The sequence below is a fragment of the Narcine bancroftii genome, chromosome 4 (assembly GCF_036971445.1).
Source record: "Narcine bancroftii isolate sNarBan1 chromosome 4, sNarBan1.hap1, whole genome shotgun sequence".
NCBI lineage: Eukaryota > Metazoa > Chordata > Chondrichthyes > Torpediniformes > Narcinidae > Narcine > Narcine bancroftii.
In genome coordinates, this window is record NC_091472.1 from 171,358,073 (window position 1) to 171,374,486 (window position 16,414).

Consider the following 16,414-nt stretch of genomic DNA (forward strand, 5'->3'; position numbering starts at 1 on the left):
CTGCTACTGACCCAGACAAACTGTGGCCTTTCTGTTAGGAAGTCCAGGATCCAATTATAGAGAGGGGTGTTGACTCCCAGTGAGGACAGCTTCTTCCCCAGCCTCTGGGGATCTCTCTGTATTGTACAGTTGGTTTGTTTGCATATGTTATCTGTTTACAGTTGTGATAGAGTATACAGAGGTGTTTGGGAGATAAATTGGGAAAGGTTTGTAAGAGCAGGTCACACACAAACACTAAAACACCAAATTTTTGCAGGAGATTTTGCAAGAGTGCTCAGACTCATGATGGACTGTTATTTGAAAAAGGCAACAAATGTAGCAACAGGCAGTACCAGCTTTGTCTGGAAAACAGAACTTATTGTCTGAAAGCTTATGTGATCTTTGCAGGCAGAGAGGAGGAATAAAAGAGGCTTTGCTCTCAGAGTGGGAGGGAGTGAGTGAGAGAGAGAGAGAGAGAGACAGACATTGGTTCCAGAGGGACAAGCTGGCAAGCTTTGGAAGACGGCCTGGTCAAAGGAGAGGACTGGCTATCTGGTATTTCCATTGGAATAGGCAAAACAGAAAGGAACTTTGTGGAGACCTGAAAGAAAGAAGTTATCATCTGGAGAACCCTGAAGGGGGCAAGTTTTGTCAGCAAGATACTGGAATGGCTGATTAAAAAGAAATCAGTTGTGGATGTCCTGAAACAAGAAAAACTCTCTGAGAACCAACAAGAACCCTTCTGAGTGGTAACCATTTACCTGTTAAACACCAAAGCCTGGTGAACTTTATTGATGTTAACTTCTGTGCACAGTACAAGAATTGCCTGCAACCAATGAGATTGGACTGTGAACTAAAGAACTTTGCTGAACTTACACACACATGCATCTAGCATTAGAAGGGGGTACCGGTAAGTAGGTTAAGTGAGTCAATAGAGATAAGTTTAAGTTTGATTCTATTTTCATGTTCAAAGATGGGTTTTGGGGTCCTCTGGACCTGTAACACAGTTCTTTATTTGTTTACGTTTAGTTTTTTTTTGCACTACCAATAAGTGGTAATTCTGCTTCACCCACAGAAAAAGAATCTCAGAGTTGTAAGTGATGTCTTGTATGTAAGCTGACAATAAATCTGAATGATCTTATTAAATGACGTACTGAAGTCAATGAACAGCAACCTGGCATATGAGGCGACGTTTTCCAGGTGGGCCAGGACAGAGTGAAATGACACGGGTATAGCATCAACTGTGGAATGGTTTCTATAGGCAAATTGAAATGGGTCTAGTGTCACTGGGAGGTGTGCTTTGATACATTTTCTTTATACATTATCAAAGAGGTTTGACATTTTGAAACACGATCAATTACGCAAAAACTGAAGTTACTGGAACTGAAGGCTCTTATTAGCAAGAGATGGACAGCATCCCTTGTGTTGCTGGCTCACACTGACCCGGGCTTGAACTGGGGGCAGGGTTGTGGCATGACACACTTTCCTGTCTTGTACGTCAGGCTGAGGCGTTTCGCAGTGTGGAAGAAATTTTGGATTTTCTCGTCATGGACCAGCAGGTCATGGCTGCAGATGGTGACATTAGCGAGGTATAGGAAAGTGGCTCGCAACCCGTGTTCGTCCACTATCTGATCCATCTCCCTTTGGAAGGCAAATACCTCATTCGCGACTCCAAAAGGGACTCTGAGAAAGTGGTACAGTCGACCATCCACCCCAAAAGCAGTGTATTGTTGGTCCTCAGGACGAAAGGGGAGCTGGTGATAAACAAATTTAAGGTCCATGCTATGGTCGAGAACACCTGTATTGGGCAATCTTATTCACCATGTCGTAAATGCGGGGTATAGGTCAACCTGTTGATGGTCTGGGAATAGCCTATGACCATCTGGTTTTCTCCCCACTTTTCACTATCACAACTTGGGCTCTCCAGGAGCTCGTATGCTGCTCTATCACTCCTTCGACAGGGAGGCATCTCACCTTGGACTTAATAAATGCCCTGTCTCCGGCACTGCATTGCCAACATTAAGTGGTGATGGGCTTACAGTCTGGGGTGAATTAGGGAATAAGTGGGGGGGGGGGAAATCCGGAGCATGGAGAGGCCACATATTGACTGTGATGATTGCATTTGGGGCAGTTGGTCAGCCATGTGGTGAGGGAGGGGCGGGCTGTCCACAAATTGTTCGTTACAGACCATGAGGGGAGGGAGGGTCCCATCGTACTCCATGGTGATGCTCTTTAAGTTGCATTGGAAGTCTAACCCCAATAAGATGGGTGCGCAGAGCTGTGGTAGTACTAGGAGCTTGACGTCATGGTGTACTATGCCTCAGATAGTCAGTGTCACAGTACAACTGCCACGAACTTTGGCCGATTTGGTTTGAGGTGCTAGGAAGACACTTTCCCACTCAGGCTGCACCCTGAGGGAGTAGTGCGGAACAGTGTTCGGGTGAATGAAGTTCACTGTGCTTCCACTGTCAAATAGGCAGGCAGTGGGGCGGCCGTTTACTTGGACATCCATCATGTAAAGTTGCTGTTGTCTGCATTGATCCAAAGTTACCGATGCCATTATGTGAGGAGTGCACCTGGAATACAATGTGGAAAATGTGAGGTTATCCACTTTGGCTGAGAAAACAGAAATGGTGGAGACACACTGGAAATTGTACACACTAGAATCTGAAGCTAAACATAATCAGCTGGAGGAACTCAGCATGACAACCTGCGTCAGTGGGGAAAAAATGGTTGACGTTTTGAGCCAAAGCTTTCTATTGAGACACTGATGTTGTCTCACATCAAAACAGAAATGAAAAGTATTTTTTAAATGGAGCAAGATTGATAAATGTCAATGTTCAAACACACGTGATTATCATTGTGCATGTCATTGAAAGTTAACATGGAGGAATATTGGCAATTAAGAAACCAAACAGTATACTTATATTTATTGCTGCTGGATTTGAAGACAACTCTGTTGTATCTAGTAGTGTTATCAATTAAACAGGATCTGTAGTAGCAATGTGTACAATTTTATGGAGACAGATTCAGGATGGAAGCATATTCTTCTGCTCACTGAGTCAACACTGACCATCAAGCACTTATTTTCATAATAATCCTATCCTCACTTTTTTTACACATTTCCATCAACACCACCACTCGTTAATAATACTAATGGATATTTGCACTGAAGAATTAGCCTGCCATCCAACATTTATACTTTGGATGTGGGGTGAAACTGGAGCACCTAGAAGAAACGCACACAGTTACAAGTGTTATGAGCCCAGAGGACTCAAAAATCCAGCAGCAATAAAAATTCACTAAGACAATGGTTACTTAAAAAAAAGTTGCTTTTAATTTTCTTTAAACATAAAAACCGGATCAAACTTTAACTTATTACTATTAACTTAACCCCCTTCTAATTCTAAGCACGTGTATGTAATGTGTATATGTTCAGCAAAGTGTTTTAATAGTCCAATTATTCACTTCTCCAAGTTCACCGGTATCAAACAATTCTTATACTGCGCACAAAATTTAACATTTATGAATTTTCACCAGGCTCTGGTGCTTAAAGGTAAATTATTACCGCTCAGGAAGGTTCTCATTGGTGTCAGAGAGAGATTTGTTGCTCTTTGGACACACACAAACTGATTCCCTCCAATCAGTCATTTCAGTGTCTTGCCAAAGAAACTTGCCCCATCATGGGTTTTCCAAATGATAACCTCTTCTTCCATGTCACCACAGAGTTCTTCTTGTTTCCCTTATTTCAGGAGAAACACTCTAGCCAGCCATTTCCTCTTGTAAGGACTACAAGGGTTTTGAACAGGCTGAACTCAGAACTTACAAGCCGTCTTCAAAATGTGGTTTTTCAACAAGCCTGCCAGCTTACCATGTTGCAGCCTCAACTGCTACTGGACAGACTTCATTCTCTCTCTCAGAAAAGAATCCTGTTTGTTTTTTCCTCTCTCTGCTTGTAAAAATCAAAAATCTTTCCCAAGGCTCCAAACCCAATCTTTCAAAGATGTTATCAGTACTTGAGCCTGGATTCTATTCCAATTTGCATCTCCTTTTGAAGTTCTTTCCAAACCAGTTCCGTTGTTTCTGCAAAATCACTCGGAGTCTTGACGTCCAGCTTCAGCAAAGCTGTTGCATTTTAAATGAGATGTCTTTTGTGAAGTGTTACTCTGTGAAGTGAACTACACTAAACTCCCACACTCTATAGCCCCTTTCACATTTGCATCCCAGTAAGTCAGCCATTCAGTGTCCTGGGATAAGAATGGGGGCTTTGGCCTTTCACACTACACCACTCCTAACTGGGACACTGAATGCTTTCACACTTGCAAGGGTTTATCCCCAGCATTTGGTCTGTTCTACCTTTAATAGGAAGTGCCTGCAATGCAATTGCCCTTTTCACACTTGCCTGATCTCAACAACAGCATCTGCAGACATCAGGGATTGTACTAGAGTCCGAGGCCGCCAATCCCCAGCGTGAGATGACATCATCTGATGCTGGTGTTGAGCAGATTTTGCTTTCACACTTGCCACTTTAAAGGCCGACTGGCATTCAGTTCCTGGGATCACTAGCAAGTGTGAAAGGTGTTTGTCTTTTTAAAGACATATTTATCCATAACCATACTAATATAACCCATAACACAGGGAAAACCTACCACCAGGGAGAAGCAGAGGTAAGAATTAAACCTGTGACACCAGATTTATTTCAAATATAAGGCAATTGAGGGTTACAGGGCCATACAGGAAAGTGGTGATAAGATAAATAATCAGCTATTATCTTACTGAATGAAGTTGTGGGCCTGAAGAGTTAAATAGGCTACCCCTATTTATACTTCCTTTGTTGTTTTGTTCAGAATTTCAGTTAATATCCCAAATTCTGATAAAAGATTATCTACCTGAAATATTAACTTTCCCTTCAGATGCTCCATGACCTATTTCCATTTTCTGTTTTCTGTGATAGTACAGATCTATCACCAATGTACATAGTGTATATAGTTACTGTATCTAGACTGTGCTTACAGCGATTGGCTGAGAGCTAAGCCACGCCTATTGTCTGGGCCTTAAAGGGTTGTGTCCCTAGCCAGGTCGGATCATTCCAGACTGGTCGGCCACCTGTGAAGAGCTCCTGTCTTTTGCTAATAAAAGCCTTGGTTTGGATCAACAAGTCTTTGATTCTTTCGACGAGCTCTACATTTTCATAAGCAATAACACCGGGAGATCAAAAATGAGTGGTGGACTAGCCTCGCCAAGCGAACCCAGCTCAGCGCGGACATTGGCGACTTCAGGGGTTTCTACGAGGCTCTAAAGGCTGTGTACGGCCCCTCACCCCAAGTCCAAAGCCCGCTGCGCAGCTCAGACGGCAAAGTCCTCCTCAGCGACAAGATCTCCATCCTCAACCGATGGTCAGAACACTTCCAATCTCTTTTCAGTGCCAACCGCTCAGTCCAAGATTCCGCCCTGCTCCAGCTCCATCAACAGCCCCTAAGGCTAGAGCTGGATGAGGTCCTCACCCAGGATGAGACATACAAGGCAATCGAACAACTGAAAAGTGGCAAAGCAGCAGGTATGGATGGAATCCCCCCTAGAGGTCTGGAAGGCTGGCGGCAAAACTCTGCATGTCAAACTGCATGAGTTTTTCAAGCTTTGTTGGGACCAAGGAAAACTGCCTCAGGACCTTCGTGATGCCACCATCATCACCCTGTACAAAAACAAAGGCGAGAAATCAGACTGCTCAAACTACAGGGGAATCACGCTGCTCTCCATTGCAGGCAAAATCTTCGCTAGGATTCTCCTAAATAGAATAATACCTAGTGTCGCCGAGAATATTCTCCCAGAATCACAGTGAGGCTTTCGCGCAAACAGAGGAACTACTGACATGGTCTTTGCCCTCAGACAGCTCCAAGAAAAGTGCAGAGAACAAAACAAAGGACTCTACATCACCTCTGTTGACCTCACCAAAGCCTTCGACACCGTGAGCAGGAAAGGGCTTTGGTAAATACTAGAGCGCATCGGATGCCCCCCAAAGTTCCTCAATATGGTTATCCAACTGCACGAAAACCAACAAGGTCGGGTCAGATACAGCAATGAGCTCTCTGAACCCTTCTCCTTTAACAATGGCGTGAAGCAAGGCTGTGTTCTCGCACCAACCCTCTTTTCAATCTTCTTCAGCATGATGCTGAACCAAGCCATGAAAGACCTCAACAATGAAGATGCTGTTTACATCTGGTACCGCACGGATGGCAGTCTCTTCAATCTGAGGCGCCTGCAAGCTCACACCAAGACACAAGAGAAACTTGTCCATGAACTACTCTTTGCAGACGATGCCGCTTTAGTTGCCCATTCAGAGCCAGTTCTTCAGCGCTTGACATCCTGTTTTGCGGAAACTGCCAAAATGTTTGGCCTGGAAGTCAGCCTGAAGAAAACTGAGGTCCTCCATCAGCCAGCTCCCCACCATGACTACCAGCCCCCCCACATCTCCATCGGGCACACAAAACTCAAAACAGTCAACCTGTTTACCTATCTCGGCTGCACCATTTCATCAGATGCAAGGATCGACAACGAGATAGACACAAACTCGCCAAGGCAAATAGCGCCTTTGGAAGACTACACAAAAGAGTCTGGAAAAACAACCAACTGAAAAACCTCACAAAGATAAGCATATACAGAGCTGTTGTCATACCCACACTCCTGTTCGGCTCTGAATCATGGGTCCTCTACCGGCATCACCTACGGCTCCTAGAACGCTTCCACCAGCGTTGTCTCCGCTCCATCCTCAACATTCATTGGAGCGCTTTCATCCCTAACGTCGAAGTACTCGAGATGGCAGAGGCCGACAGCATCAAGTCCACACTGCTGAAGATCCAGCTGCGCTGGGTGGGTCACGTCTCCAGAATGGAGGACCATCGCCTTCCCAAGATCATGTTATATGGCGAGCTCTCCACTGGCCACCGTGACAGAGGTGCACCAAAGAAGAGGTACAAGAACTGCCTAAAGAAATCTCTTGGTGCCTGCCACATTGACCACCGCCAGTGGGCTGATATCGCCTCAAACCGTACATCTTGGCGCCTCACAGTTTGGCGGGCAGCAACCTCCTTTGAAGTAGACCGCAGAGCCCACCTCACTGACAAAAGACAAAGGAGGAAAAACCCAACACCCAACCCCAACCCACCAATTTTCCCTTGCAACCGCTGCAACCGTGTCTGGCTGTCCCGCATCGGACTTGTCAGCCACAAACAAGCCTGCAGCTGACGTGGACATTTACCCCCTCCATAAATCTTCGTCCGCGAAGCCAAGCCAAAGAACCGATGCAAGGCGAAAACAACTTATTAGCCTACATAGTTTAGCAAGCATCTAGTTATGCTCAGGTTTCTACTGGCAAAAGCAATGTGGATTGTTTTTATGCATATATACATCTTCCCATACTGTGGTGCTCAAAGGCCCATGTCCATCATTGCAGATTCTCCTTCGTGTTTCAAGAACACGAGAAACTAAAAAGCAGATGCAAAGATTCAATACTGTTTGGCCTAGCCCTAACATCTTGGCCAATTAAAGCTACCATTTGGCAGGGGGTTGCAAATTCTCTTCATTGATTTGCAGCTGTGTTAGATCTGAAAGTTTGGCTGATTTGGTTTGACTTGATTCTCAAGAAAGATCAACATGAAACATTGACTGTTTCTCTCCACAAGGATGCTGCCTAAACTGAATGCTTCCGCTTGTTGTGTTTTCATTTCACATATCTACACTACATTGCATTTTATTTTAATTCGGTTTATAGTCGTCTTGCCTCAAAGATTATAAACTGCGGAAAGAAGAGCACAGACTCCACCAAATTGCCTCACCTGAGACGTGTTACCCATCGGGGAACTGGCGTTGGAATCGGTTTAAATTGTGAGAGGCTCAAGGTCGCTTTATTGTAGCCCACTAGGGAAAATAAATCCAGTTCGCGGGGCCTGAGGAAAGTGCCACATCCTCTGAGATGTCATTAGTGTCTAAGGGCGGTTGCACAAGGAATGCGGGCATCGGGGCGCTGGTTGCCCCGGAAGTGGAAGCGTGATCTGAGCTGGGGGTCAGTTGAAAGATGGCCGCTTGTAGGTTAATGCGATTGTTTGCAGCTGAGCCTTGGGATCGGACGGCTTTTCTTGTATGCAGGAGGCATTTTTCGCCACGTGTTTCTGTCGGGGATTATTCCTACAATGCCGAGCAAAAGCAAACCCATTTTGGATTCGCGACTGTGCCCGAGTCGGAAAAGGCACAGAAAGGTGCGAGTTGAGGGGGGAGTTTGGTTGTTTCGGGCTGCACTGAAGAACCTTCCCAGACGGGAGGTAACTGTTGAATCTGCTCTGTCCTTTTCAGTTTCCTGATGTCAGAACGAGTATAGAGGGTGTTCTCTTAAGCAAACTGGGAATGCTGTATCATGTGTTTCGGCTGATCGAGGGTTGCAGGCTGTTGCAATTGACAGTTTTGTGTTGTCGAAGGGCTCATTTAGAGGGAACTCTACTCGATTGTTGTTCAGTATAAACCACAGTTGTTTTCTCCTTTGCTAAAATGTTGGATTGAGAAGGCCGCTAAAAAGCGAGATAGGAAGAGAAACTAGATGAACTCGCAATCTTAGTCTTTTAGGTGGTGTTGTGACGAGATCATTTGGTAATGTAAATAGATCAAAGTTTGGGAGTAGGTGAAGGGTATGTTATGTAGGAAAGTACTCAGTGCTTCTTATCCTGTGAGTGAATGTTCTATAACTGGGGGGGGAAAAAACACTCTCAGGTGGGTTTTCTATCTTATTAATCAAAGAAAAGTGTGAATATTAAAGTAGCTATTTGAAAGCGTTGAAGGTTTTAATGCCAGTAATGTAATTGTCAGAGACAAGTGAATTGAAAGCATGCTGACTGTAATTAATGTCAAAAGTCCTTAAAAAGAGATGATGTTTGTATTTGTGTGGAAGGCATAAGGAGGAGGATCCAAAGTTAGAAGACAATGGTAATAGAGATCAAAATGAAAGTTCATGATAAATGGCAGATTCATAATGCTTTGAAGAATCAAACTAGACATGATGTGCAGAGAAGGAAATATGCATAAAGATGGCCAAGAAACAAGATGAAATTAACTATTTTGACAGAATTTATAAAATAAAAGAATTAGTCAAAAAAAAGTGAGGGTCAAATGAAGACTAAAAGGAAAATCAACCTGAGAAAAAGCTCTAAATGAGTACTTAATACACCAGTTTTCATTCAACGATATTCTTGTTCCAATAAAGGAGCTAAAGAAATTGGATTGAATAAAACCAAAGAAGTGTTAATTTAAAAAGTCAGACTCAAAGTAAAAGATATCCATTCTGTGTTATGGGTTGCTGAGATGAATAGAAAAGTATTCACAGCTTCAACTAAAATTGTTCAGTTACAAATTTTAGAGTAACACTGGAAGAATGCAAATATTATTTAGGGGAGGGGGATAATAGAGAATTAATAAATTTACTCATCATCTGAGCATTTTAGAAATGATAATCAAACAAAGATTATTGAATGCTACATAACACAAATTTATTAAGTAGAACTTACAATTGACTAGCTCAATGGAGACACTAGTTATCCCACTTGACAAGGAATTCTAGTGCTCTTGTATTTGTTCATTACCATAAAAAAAAAGGGTGACTAATTATGTTTTTGGACATTATTTTGTGTATAATGGCTTTCATCTGCCAACACAAACATTGCATTTCAAAGAAATGTTTAGTTCACTCAGCATTTTAGAGGATCCTGCTGATTCTAAATACAGGTTTCTGTTAGTTCCTCAAAAAGATTTAGAAACAATGGTTCCAACTACCATGCGTGATTTTAATTTTGAAATTTAATTTTATTTACAGTTTACAAAGTATTTCAAAATGTTGCTGAAAAATATGATGTCATGAATGATGCCATGAGCTTTGGCATCCATAGATTGTGGAAAGACTCTCTTCTTCATACAATGAACCCATTGCCTGGAACAAAATTGCTTGATGTAGCTGGAGGAACAGGTACAGTAATTACTCAAAATTTCGTTATCTTCTCTGTTCTATCATAGAACACTACAGCAGAAAAAACAGGCTATTCGGCCCTTTAGTCTATGCCGAAACATCATTCCTCTAGTTCCACTGACCCTCCAAACCTCTCCCATCCACGTATCTATCCAATTTATTCTTAAAACTTAAGAGTGAGCCCACATTTACTATGTTAGATGGCAGCTCATTCCACACTCCTACTACTCTCTGAATTAAGAAGTTTTCCCCCTAATGTTCCCCTATACCTTTCCCTTTTCACCCTAAAGCCATGTCCTCTTGTATTTATCTTGCCTAATCTAAGGGGAAAAAGCCTACTCACATTTACTCTGTCTACACCCCTCATAATTTTGTAAACCTCTATAAAATCTCGCCTCATTCTTCTATGCTCCTAGAAATAAAGTCCTAAACTGTTTAATCTTTACCTGTAATTCAACTATCTGGCAACATCCTCTTAAATCTTCTCTGACCTCTTTCGATCTTACTGGTATCATTCCTGTAGTTTAGTGACCAGAACTGCACACAATACTCCAAATTTGGCTTCACATCAATGTCTTATACAACCTCAGTATAACATTCCAACTCCTGTACTCAATACTTTGATACTTTGATTTATGAAGGCCAATATGCCAAAAGCTCTCTATACAACCTTAACTATATGTGACAGGAATTATGTATCTGAATTCCCAGATCCCTTTGTTCCTCTGCACTCCTCGATGTCTTACTATTTACTGTGTATTGTTACAGGTTATATTGTATTTCATATATAAATATGTCTTTAAAAGAGATAGATTGTGGGGGGGGGGGGGGGAGGGGGGGTGGTGGTTTAGTATAGGTCATTTCACAAACAGACATTTATATTTCACAAAAGACATCTCATTTGAAATACAAGAGCAATGCCTAAGCAGAGACTTCATGACCACAGTGACTTGAGGATTGTTGGGGAATGAATGGACTATTGTCTTTAAAGCAACAGATGGCCAGAGTCAGAAACTGATTCTAGTGCCAGAAATCTGTCTGGTTGCAGTTAGCTGTTCTAAGAGAGGTCATGTGGTTTTGCAAACAGGGAGAGAAAAGATGTGATTCTTTGGAGAGAGAGAGAGAGAACTGAGTTCTGCAGTGGCTTTTGGAAGTTGCAACATGACAAGCTGGCAGGCTTGTTGAAAACCCCATTTTGAAGACGGGTTGTGAGTTCTGAGTTCAGCCTTTTGAAAACTCTTGTAGTCCTTATAAGTGGAAATGGCTGGCTAGAGTGTTTCTCCTGAAATAAGGGAAACAAGAGGAACTCTGTGGTGACCTGGAAGAAAAGGCTATCATTTGAAAAACCCATGATGCGGCAAGTTTCTTCAACAAGACACTGAAGTGGCTGATCGGAGGGAATCAGTTTGTGTGTGTGTGTGTCCAACGAGCAACAAATCTCTCTCTGAAACCAACGAGAACCTTTCTGAGCAGTAACCATTTACCTTTAAGCACCAGAGCCTGGCAAAAATTCATAAATGTTAAATTCTATGCACATTATAAGAATTGCTTATTGACGGTGAACTTGGAAGAATGAGAAGTGAGATTGGACTGTGAATCAAAAAACTTTCCTGAATATATAAAAGTGTGCTTAGAATTAGAAGGGGGTTAAGTTAATAGTGATAAATTAAAATTTGATCCTGTTTTTATGTTTAAAGAAAATTAAAAGCAACTTTTGTTTAGTTAACCATTAGTCTTGGTAAATTTCTATTGCTGCTGGATTTTGGGGTCATCTAGACTCGTAACAGTATGTTCTACTTTGGTTTGCAACGGCTCACACTTGTCTGCATTAAATTCAGTCTGCTATTTTTCAGCCCATTTTTCCACTTGGTCCAGATCCCCTCCTCACTGTCCACAACACCTCTAATCTTAGTTTCATCTGAAGACTTGCTGATCCAGTTTACCACATTATCATTCAGATCATTGATATAGACCATAAACAAATATGGTCCCAGCACTGATCCCTGAGGCACACCAGTCTGAGAAGCAATCATCCACTACCACTCTGTGTCTTCTCCCATATAGCCAATGTCGAATCCAATTTACAACCTCTCCATGAATACATAGTCTGAACCTTCTGAACTAACCTCCCATATGGGGCCTTATCAAAGACCTTACTAAAGTCCATGTAGACAACATCTACAGCCTTTCCTTCATCTACTTTCTTGATAACCTCCTCAAAACTCTAGAAGAGAGATTAAACATGAGCTACCATGCACAAAGCTATGCTGACTATCCCTTGGCTGTCCAAATTCTTGTATATCCAATTTCTCAGAACACCCTCTAATAATCTACCCACTACTAACGTCAGGCTCACTGACCTATAATTTCCTAGTTTACTTTACGAGTCTTTTTTAAATAATGTAACAACATGAGCTATCCTCCAATTCTCTGGCACCTCCCCATGGCTAAGAACATTTTAAATGTTTCTGCAATTTCTACACTAGTCTCTCTCAAGGTCCGAGGGAATGCATGTCAGGCCCGGGGGATTTATCTACCTGTATTTGCTGTAAGACAGCAAACGCCACCTCCTCTTTAATCTCTATATATTTTCATCCCACTACTGCTTGTTTCCCTTCCTTCCTTGAATACTTTGTCAGTGTCCTGAGTAAATACTGTCGACCATTCTGATCTAGGGGACAAATTTTGTCCCTTTCTATCCTTTTTCTCTTAACATACTTGTTGAACCCCTTCGTGTTTACCTTTACATCTTCCAAAGTAACCCTCATGTCTTCTTTTTGCCTTTCTAATTTCCTTAAGTATCTCCTTACATTTTCTGTATTCTTCTAGTACCTCATTTTCTCCTTGATACCTCTCTCTTCTTAACCAGATGGTCAATATCCTTTGAAAACCAAGGTTCCTTATGCCTGTTAACTTTGCCTTTAATAATGACAAAAACATGCAAACTCTGCATTCTCAAAACTTTGCCTTTGAAGGCCCTCCACTTACTGAATACATCCTTGACAGAAAACAACTTATCCCAAGCCAGTCATCCTCGATCCTTTCTCATTTCCTCAGAATTGGCCTTTCTCCAATTTAGAATCTCAACTTGAGGACCAGACATTTCCTTATCTATAATTAACTTCAAACTAATGACATTATGGTCACTGGACTCAAAATGTTCGCTTACACATACTTCTGTCTCCTGACCTGTCTGGTTCCCTCATAGGAGATCGAGTATTGCATCCTCTCTCATTGGTACCTCTATATATTGAGTTAGAAAACTTTCCTGAACATATTTGACAAACTCTGAGCCATCCAGCCCTTTTACAGTATGGGAGTCCCAGTCAATATGTGGAAATATAAAATCTTCTACTTTCGCAATTTTCTGTTTCTTACATCAGTCGTTACAGATTTGCTCCTTCAATTCTCTCTGACTATTGGGCGGTCTATAATAGAACCCTATCAATGTAGTCACACCTTTCCCGTTCCTTAGCTCCACCCATATGGCCTCTGTAGATGAGCCCTCTGGCATGTCTGGCATATACAGCTGTGATATTATCTCTAACTAGCAATGCCAATCCTCCTTTCATCCCTCCCCCTGCATCACATTTGAAACAATGGAACTCTGGAACATTGAGCTGCTAGTCTTGCCCTTCTAGAAACCAAGTCTCACTAATCGCAATAATGTCGTAATCCCACATGCCAATCCGTGCCCTAAGATCGTCTGCCTTTACAACAATACTCCTCGTATTGAAATGAATACACCTGAGAACATATCTATCATGTACAAACCTTTGATTTCTGTCTATACATGCAGTCCTCGGAAGACCTTTGTCCTCCTCCACCTCACTGCTCAAAACTCTGCTTCCTCTTCCCCACAAATCTAGTTTAAACCCACCAGAGCAGCACTAATAAGCCTACCTGCAAGGATATTTATGCCCCTCCAGTTCAGATGCCAACAATCTTGTCGGAACAAGTCCCACCTTCCCTGATCTAGAAACCTGAAGCCCTCCTACCTACACCATGTCTTTAGCCACGTGTTAAGCTGCAATATCCTCTTATTTCTAACTTCACCAGCATGTTGGTGGGCCAGATATCAAGGAAGGTTCGGTGCATCTTGGGCTGGTTGTTTCCTTCCCATCTGCCCCCGACCTTTTATTTTTTGCCTGTCTCTTAAAACATCTTTAAGGCACCATGGTTTACATGAGTAAGAAAAATAATTGTGGGGGGTGCCACGTGATGACATGGGGCTAGACTTGAATTCTCTCTCTGAAAAAGTTTTAAAAAAGAGTTAAGAAGCCTGAACTGTCTGCAAGAAAATAGAAGAGGAAGCTATCGGAAGGCCTACAGAACAATAAACAATGCCTCCTAAGAAAGATAAATTGACTGTTACTTTTCAAGAACTTGAACAAGATAAAGAAGCAGATAAAGAAGAGAGGCCTACCTTGAAGAAGGATCCTGGAGCTCTCTGGAAGGCAAGTGCCCGTGGTGACCGACCTGGAGCTGGGGAGACCTTAGACATCCCTGTACAAGGTCTTCCCCTGACAATGGTCGACTGCCACGGGTGAAGAAATGACAATGCGCGTGCACAACTCCTCATACATTCACAGAGCACAAAAAAAGACGCAATTTTAAAAAAGCTCAGGAAGCCTCCAGCTCCATTGATCAAGAAGAGGAGAAGGAAGAAGAAGAAATTTATGTTGAACAGAGTTTTGGCCAAAAAACAGGAGAAAATAAGAGTCTTTTATATCTACAACTGAAATGAAGAAGTATATGGATTCTTTCCAGCAAACTTTGTTACAGTTAACAATGGAAGTTAAAAAATGTAATGAGGGTATAATTGAAAATAAGGGTTCTACAAAGAAGGTGGAGAGAATTCTGTCACAAATAGAACAAAAATTTGAAGTGATGGACGCAAAAATTAAAGGTAATGAATTTGAAATTCGGCACATAAAAGAGCAAATGAAGAAGGTTCAAGCTGAGGCGAATGCAACTAAAGAAAAATTAGCTCAAAAAATTGATATGTTAGAAAATTTTAGTAGAAGAAATAATATAAAAATTGTTGGACTTGAGGAAGTCAATGAAGGGCAAGATATGAAGAGATTTTTACAATGCTGGATTCTGCAATCTTTAGGGGTAACTGAATATCAAGGAGATATTGAGATTGAAAGAGTTTATCGAGCATTATGACCTAAGCCACAGCCAGATCAGAAGCCACGTTCTATTCTGGTCAAGTTGCTTCGTTATGAATTGAGGGAGAAGATCTTGGAGCTGACTATGAAGCAAGCAAAGGAGAGACAATTGCCATTGATTTATAATGATAATAAGATTTTCTGATACAAGTTTTGATTTGTTGAAAAAAAGAAAAGAATTTAATGCTGTTAAAAATGTGCTATGGAAAAAAGGTTACACTTTTGTTTTAAGGTACCGAGCAGAGTTAAAAGTTCTTGTTCCTGAGGGCAAAAATAGATTTTTTATGGAACCCAATGAAGCAAAAATGTTTGCAGATTCGTTGCCTGAGAAAATTAGATGAGAACTGGGAGATATTTGAAGAGAGAGAGAGCAAGTGGAAAGATTGCAGTTGGGGATGTATAATGAAATGATATAAATTTTAGGAGGAGAGAGAATATTAGGGAGGACAGTTTGTACCTGATAGATCTATGTTTTTAAAAAAAAAAAAAATGAATTGATCATTGTAAGTTTGAGTAGATTTGAGGCATAAGAGATGGTATAAATTTGGGGGAGTTAGGTGAGAGTATGAGCCTGGCTTTTGTGGAATCTTGTGGGCGGGTGTGATTTTCTATCACAACTCCTATAGATCAGGGGTATAAAGATGCACTGTTAATAACGTACACCTTTGGGGGGGGTTAGGGTTTCTGTTCTTTTCTTTGTTTCCTTTTTTTCTCTTTAATACACCTAAATTTAATAATTGTTTAATGAAATATTTAATTAGTATTTTGGATGTAGGAGGAGTGGAGATGAAAAGTTGGATAGTTATTGGATTTTATGAGAGTTAGATGGCTGATAAATTGAATTTTATTAGTATTAATATTAATGAATCAGAATCAAATAAAGCAGAATTTATTTTAGTTTATATGAACAAATTAAAACAGACATAGCTTTTTACAGGAAACACATCAAAAATTAAGAGATTGGGTAGGAACAGTAATAACATCTTTTAATTCTAAGGGTAGAGGTACAGCAATGTTAATTAATAAAAATTTACCAGTGTTACTATAGATGTAGCGGGAAGATACGTTGTGGTGAATTGTCAGATTTATTCGGAACAATGGATCCTAATGAATGTATGTACACCAAATGTAGATGATGGCAAATCTATGAAAGATGCCTTCATGGATTCATCAAATACCAAGGGAAAAGTTATATTGGGAGGGGATTTTATTTTTGCTTTGGACCCTAAATTGGATAGATCAGGAGATAGAATGGTGA

At 41.4% G+C, this 16,414-nt stretch overlaps 1 protein-coding gene and 1 long non-coding RNA gene across 3 annotated transcripts in view; one reads left to right on the forward strand and one right to left on the reverse strand.

Annotated features, from left to right (window-relative positions):
• Positions 1–735: 735 nt before the first annotated feature.
• On the reverse strand, positions 736–8,057 carry LOC138761219 (uncharacterized). The gene is made up of 2 exons (XR_011356195.1): positions 7,812–8,057; positions 736–2,555 (listed from the first exon to the last, which is right to left on the reverse strand). It is a non-coding gene; the product is annotated as an uncharacterized lncRNA (long non-coding RNA).
• The window catches only part of LOC138761213 (2-methoxy-6-polyprenyl-1,4-benzoquinol methylase, mitochondrial-like), a 41,696-nt gene continuing 33,321 nt past the window's right edge, over positions 8,040–16,414 (forward strand). For both annotated transcript variants that reach the window (XR_011356194.1, XM_069932975.1), the window contains exons 1-2: positions 8,040–8,231; positions 9,833–9,982. Coding sequence is in view for 1 of the 2 variants with exons in the window: in XM_069932975.1 (XP_069789076.1) it covers positions 8,051–8,231; positions 9,833–9,982 (331 nt within the window). In the remaining variant the exon portion in view is untranslated. The remainder of the gene's footprint in view (positions 8,232–9,832; positions 9,983–16,414) is intronic.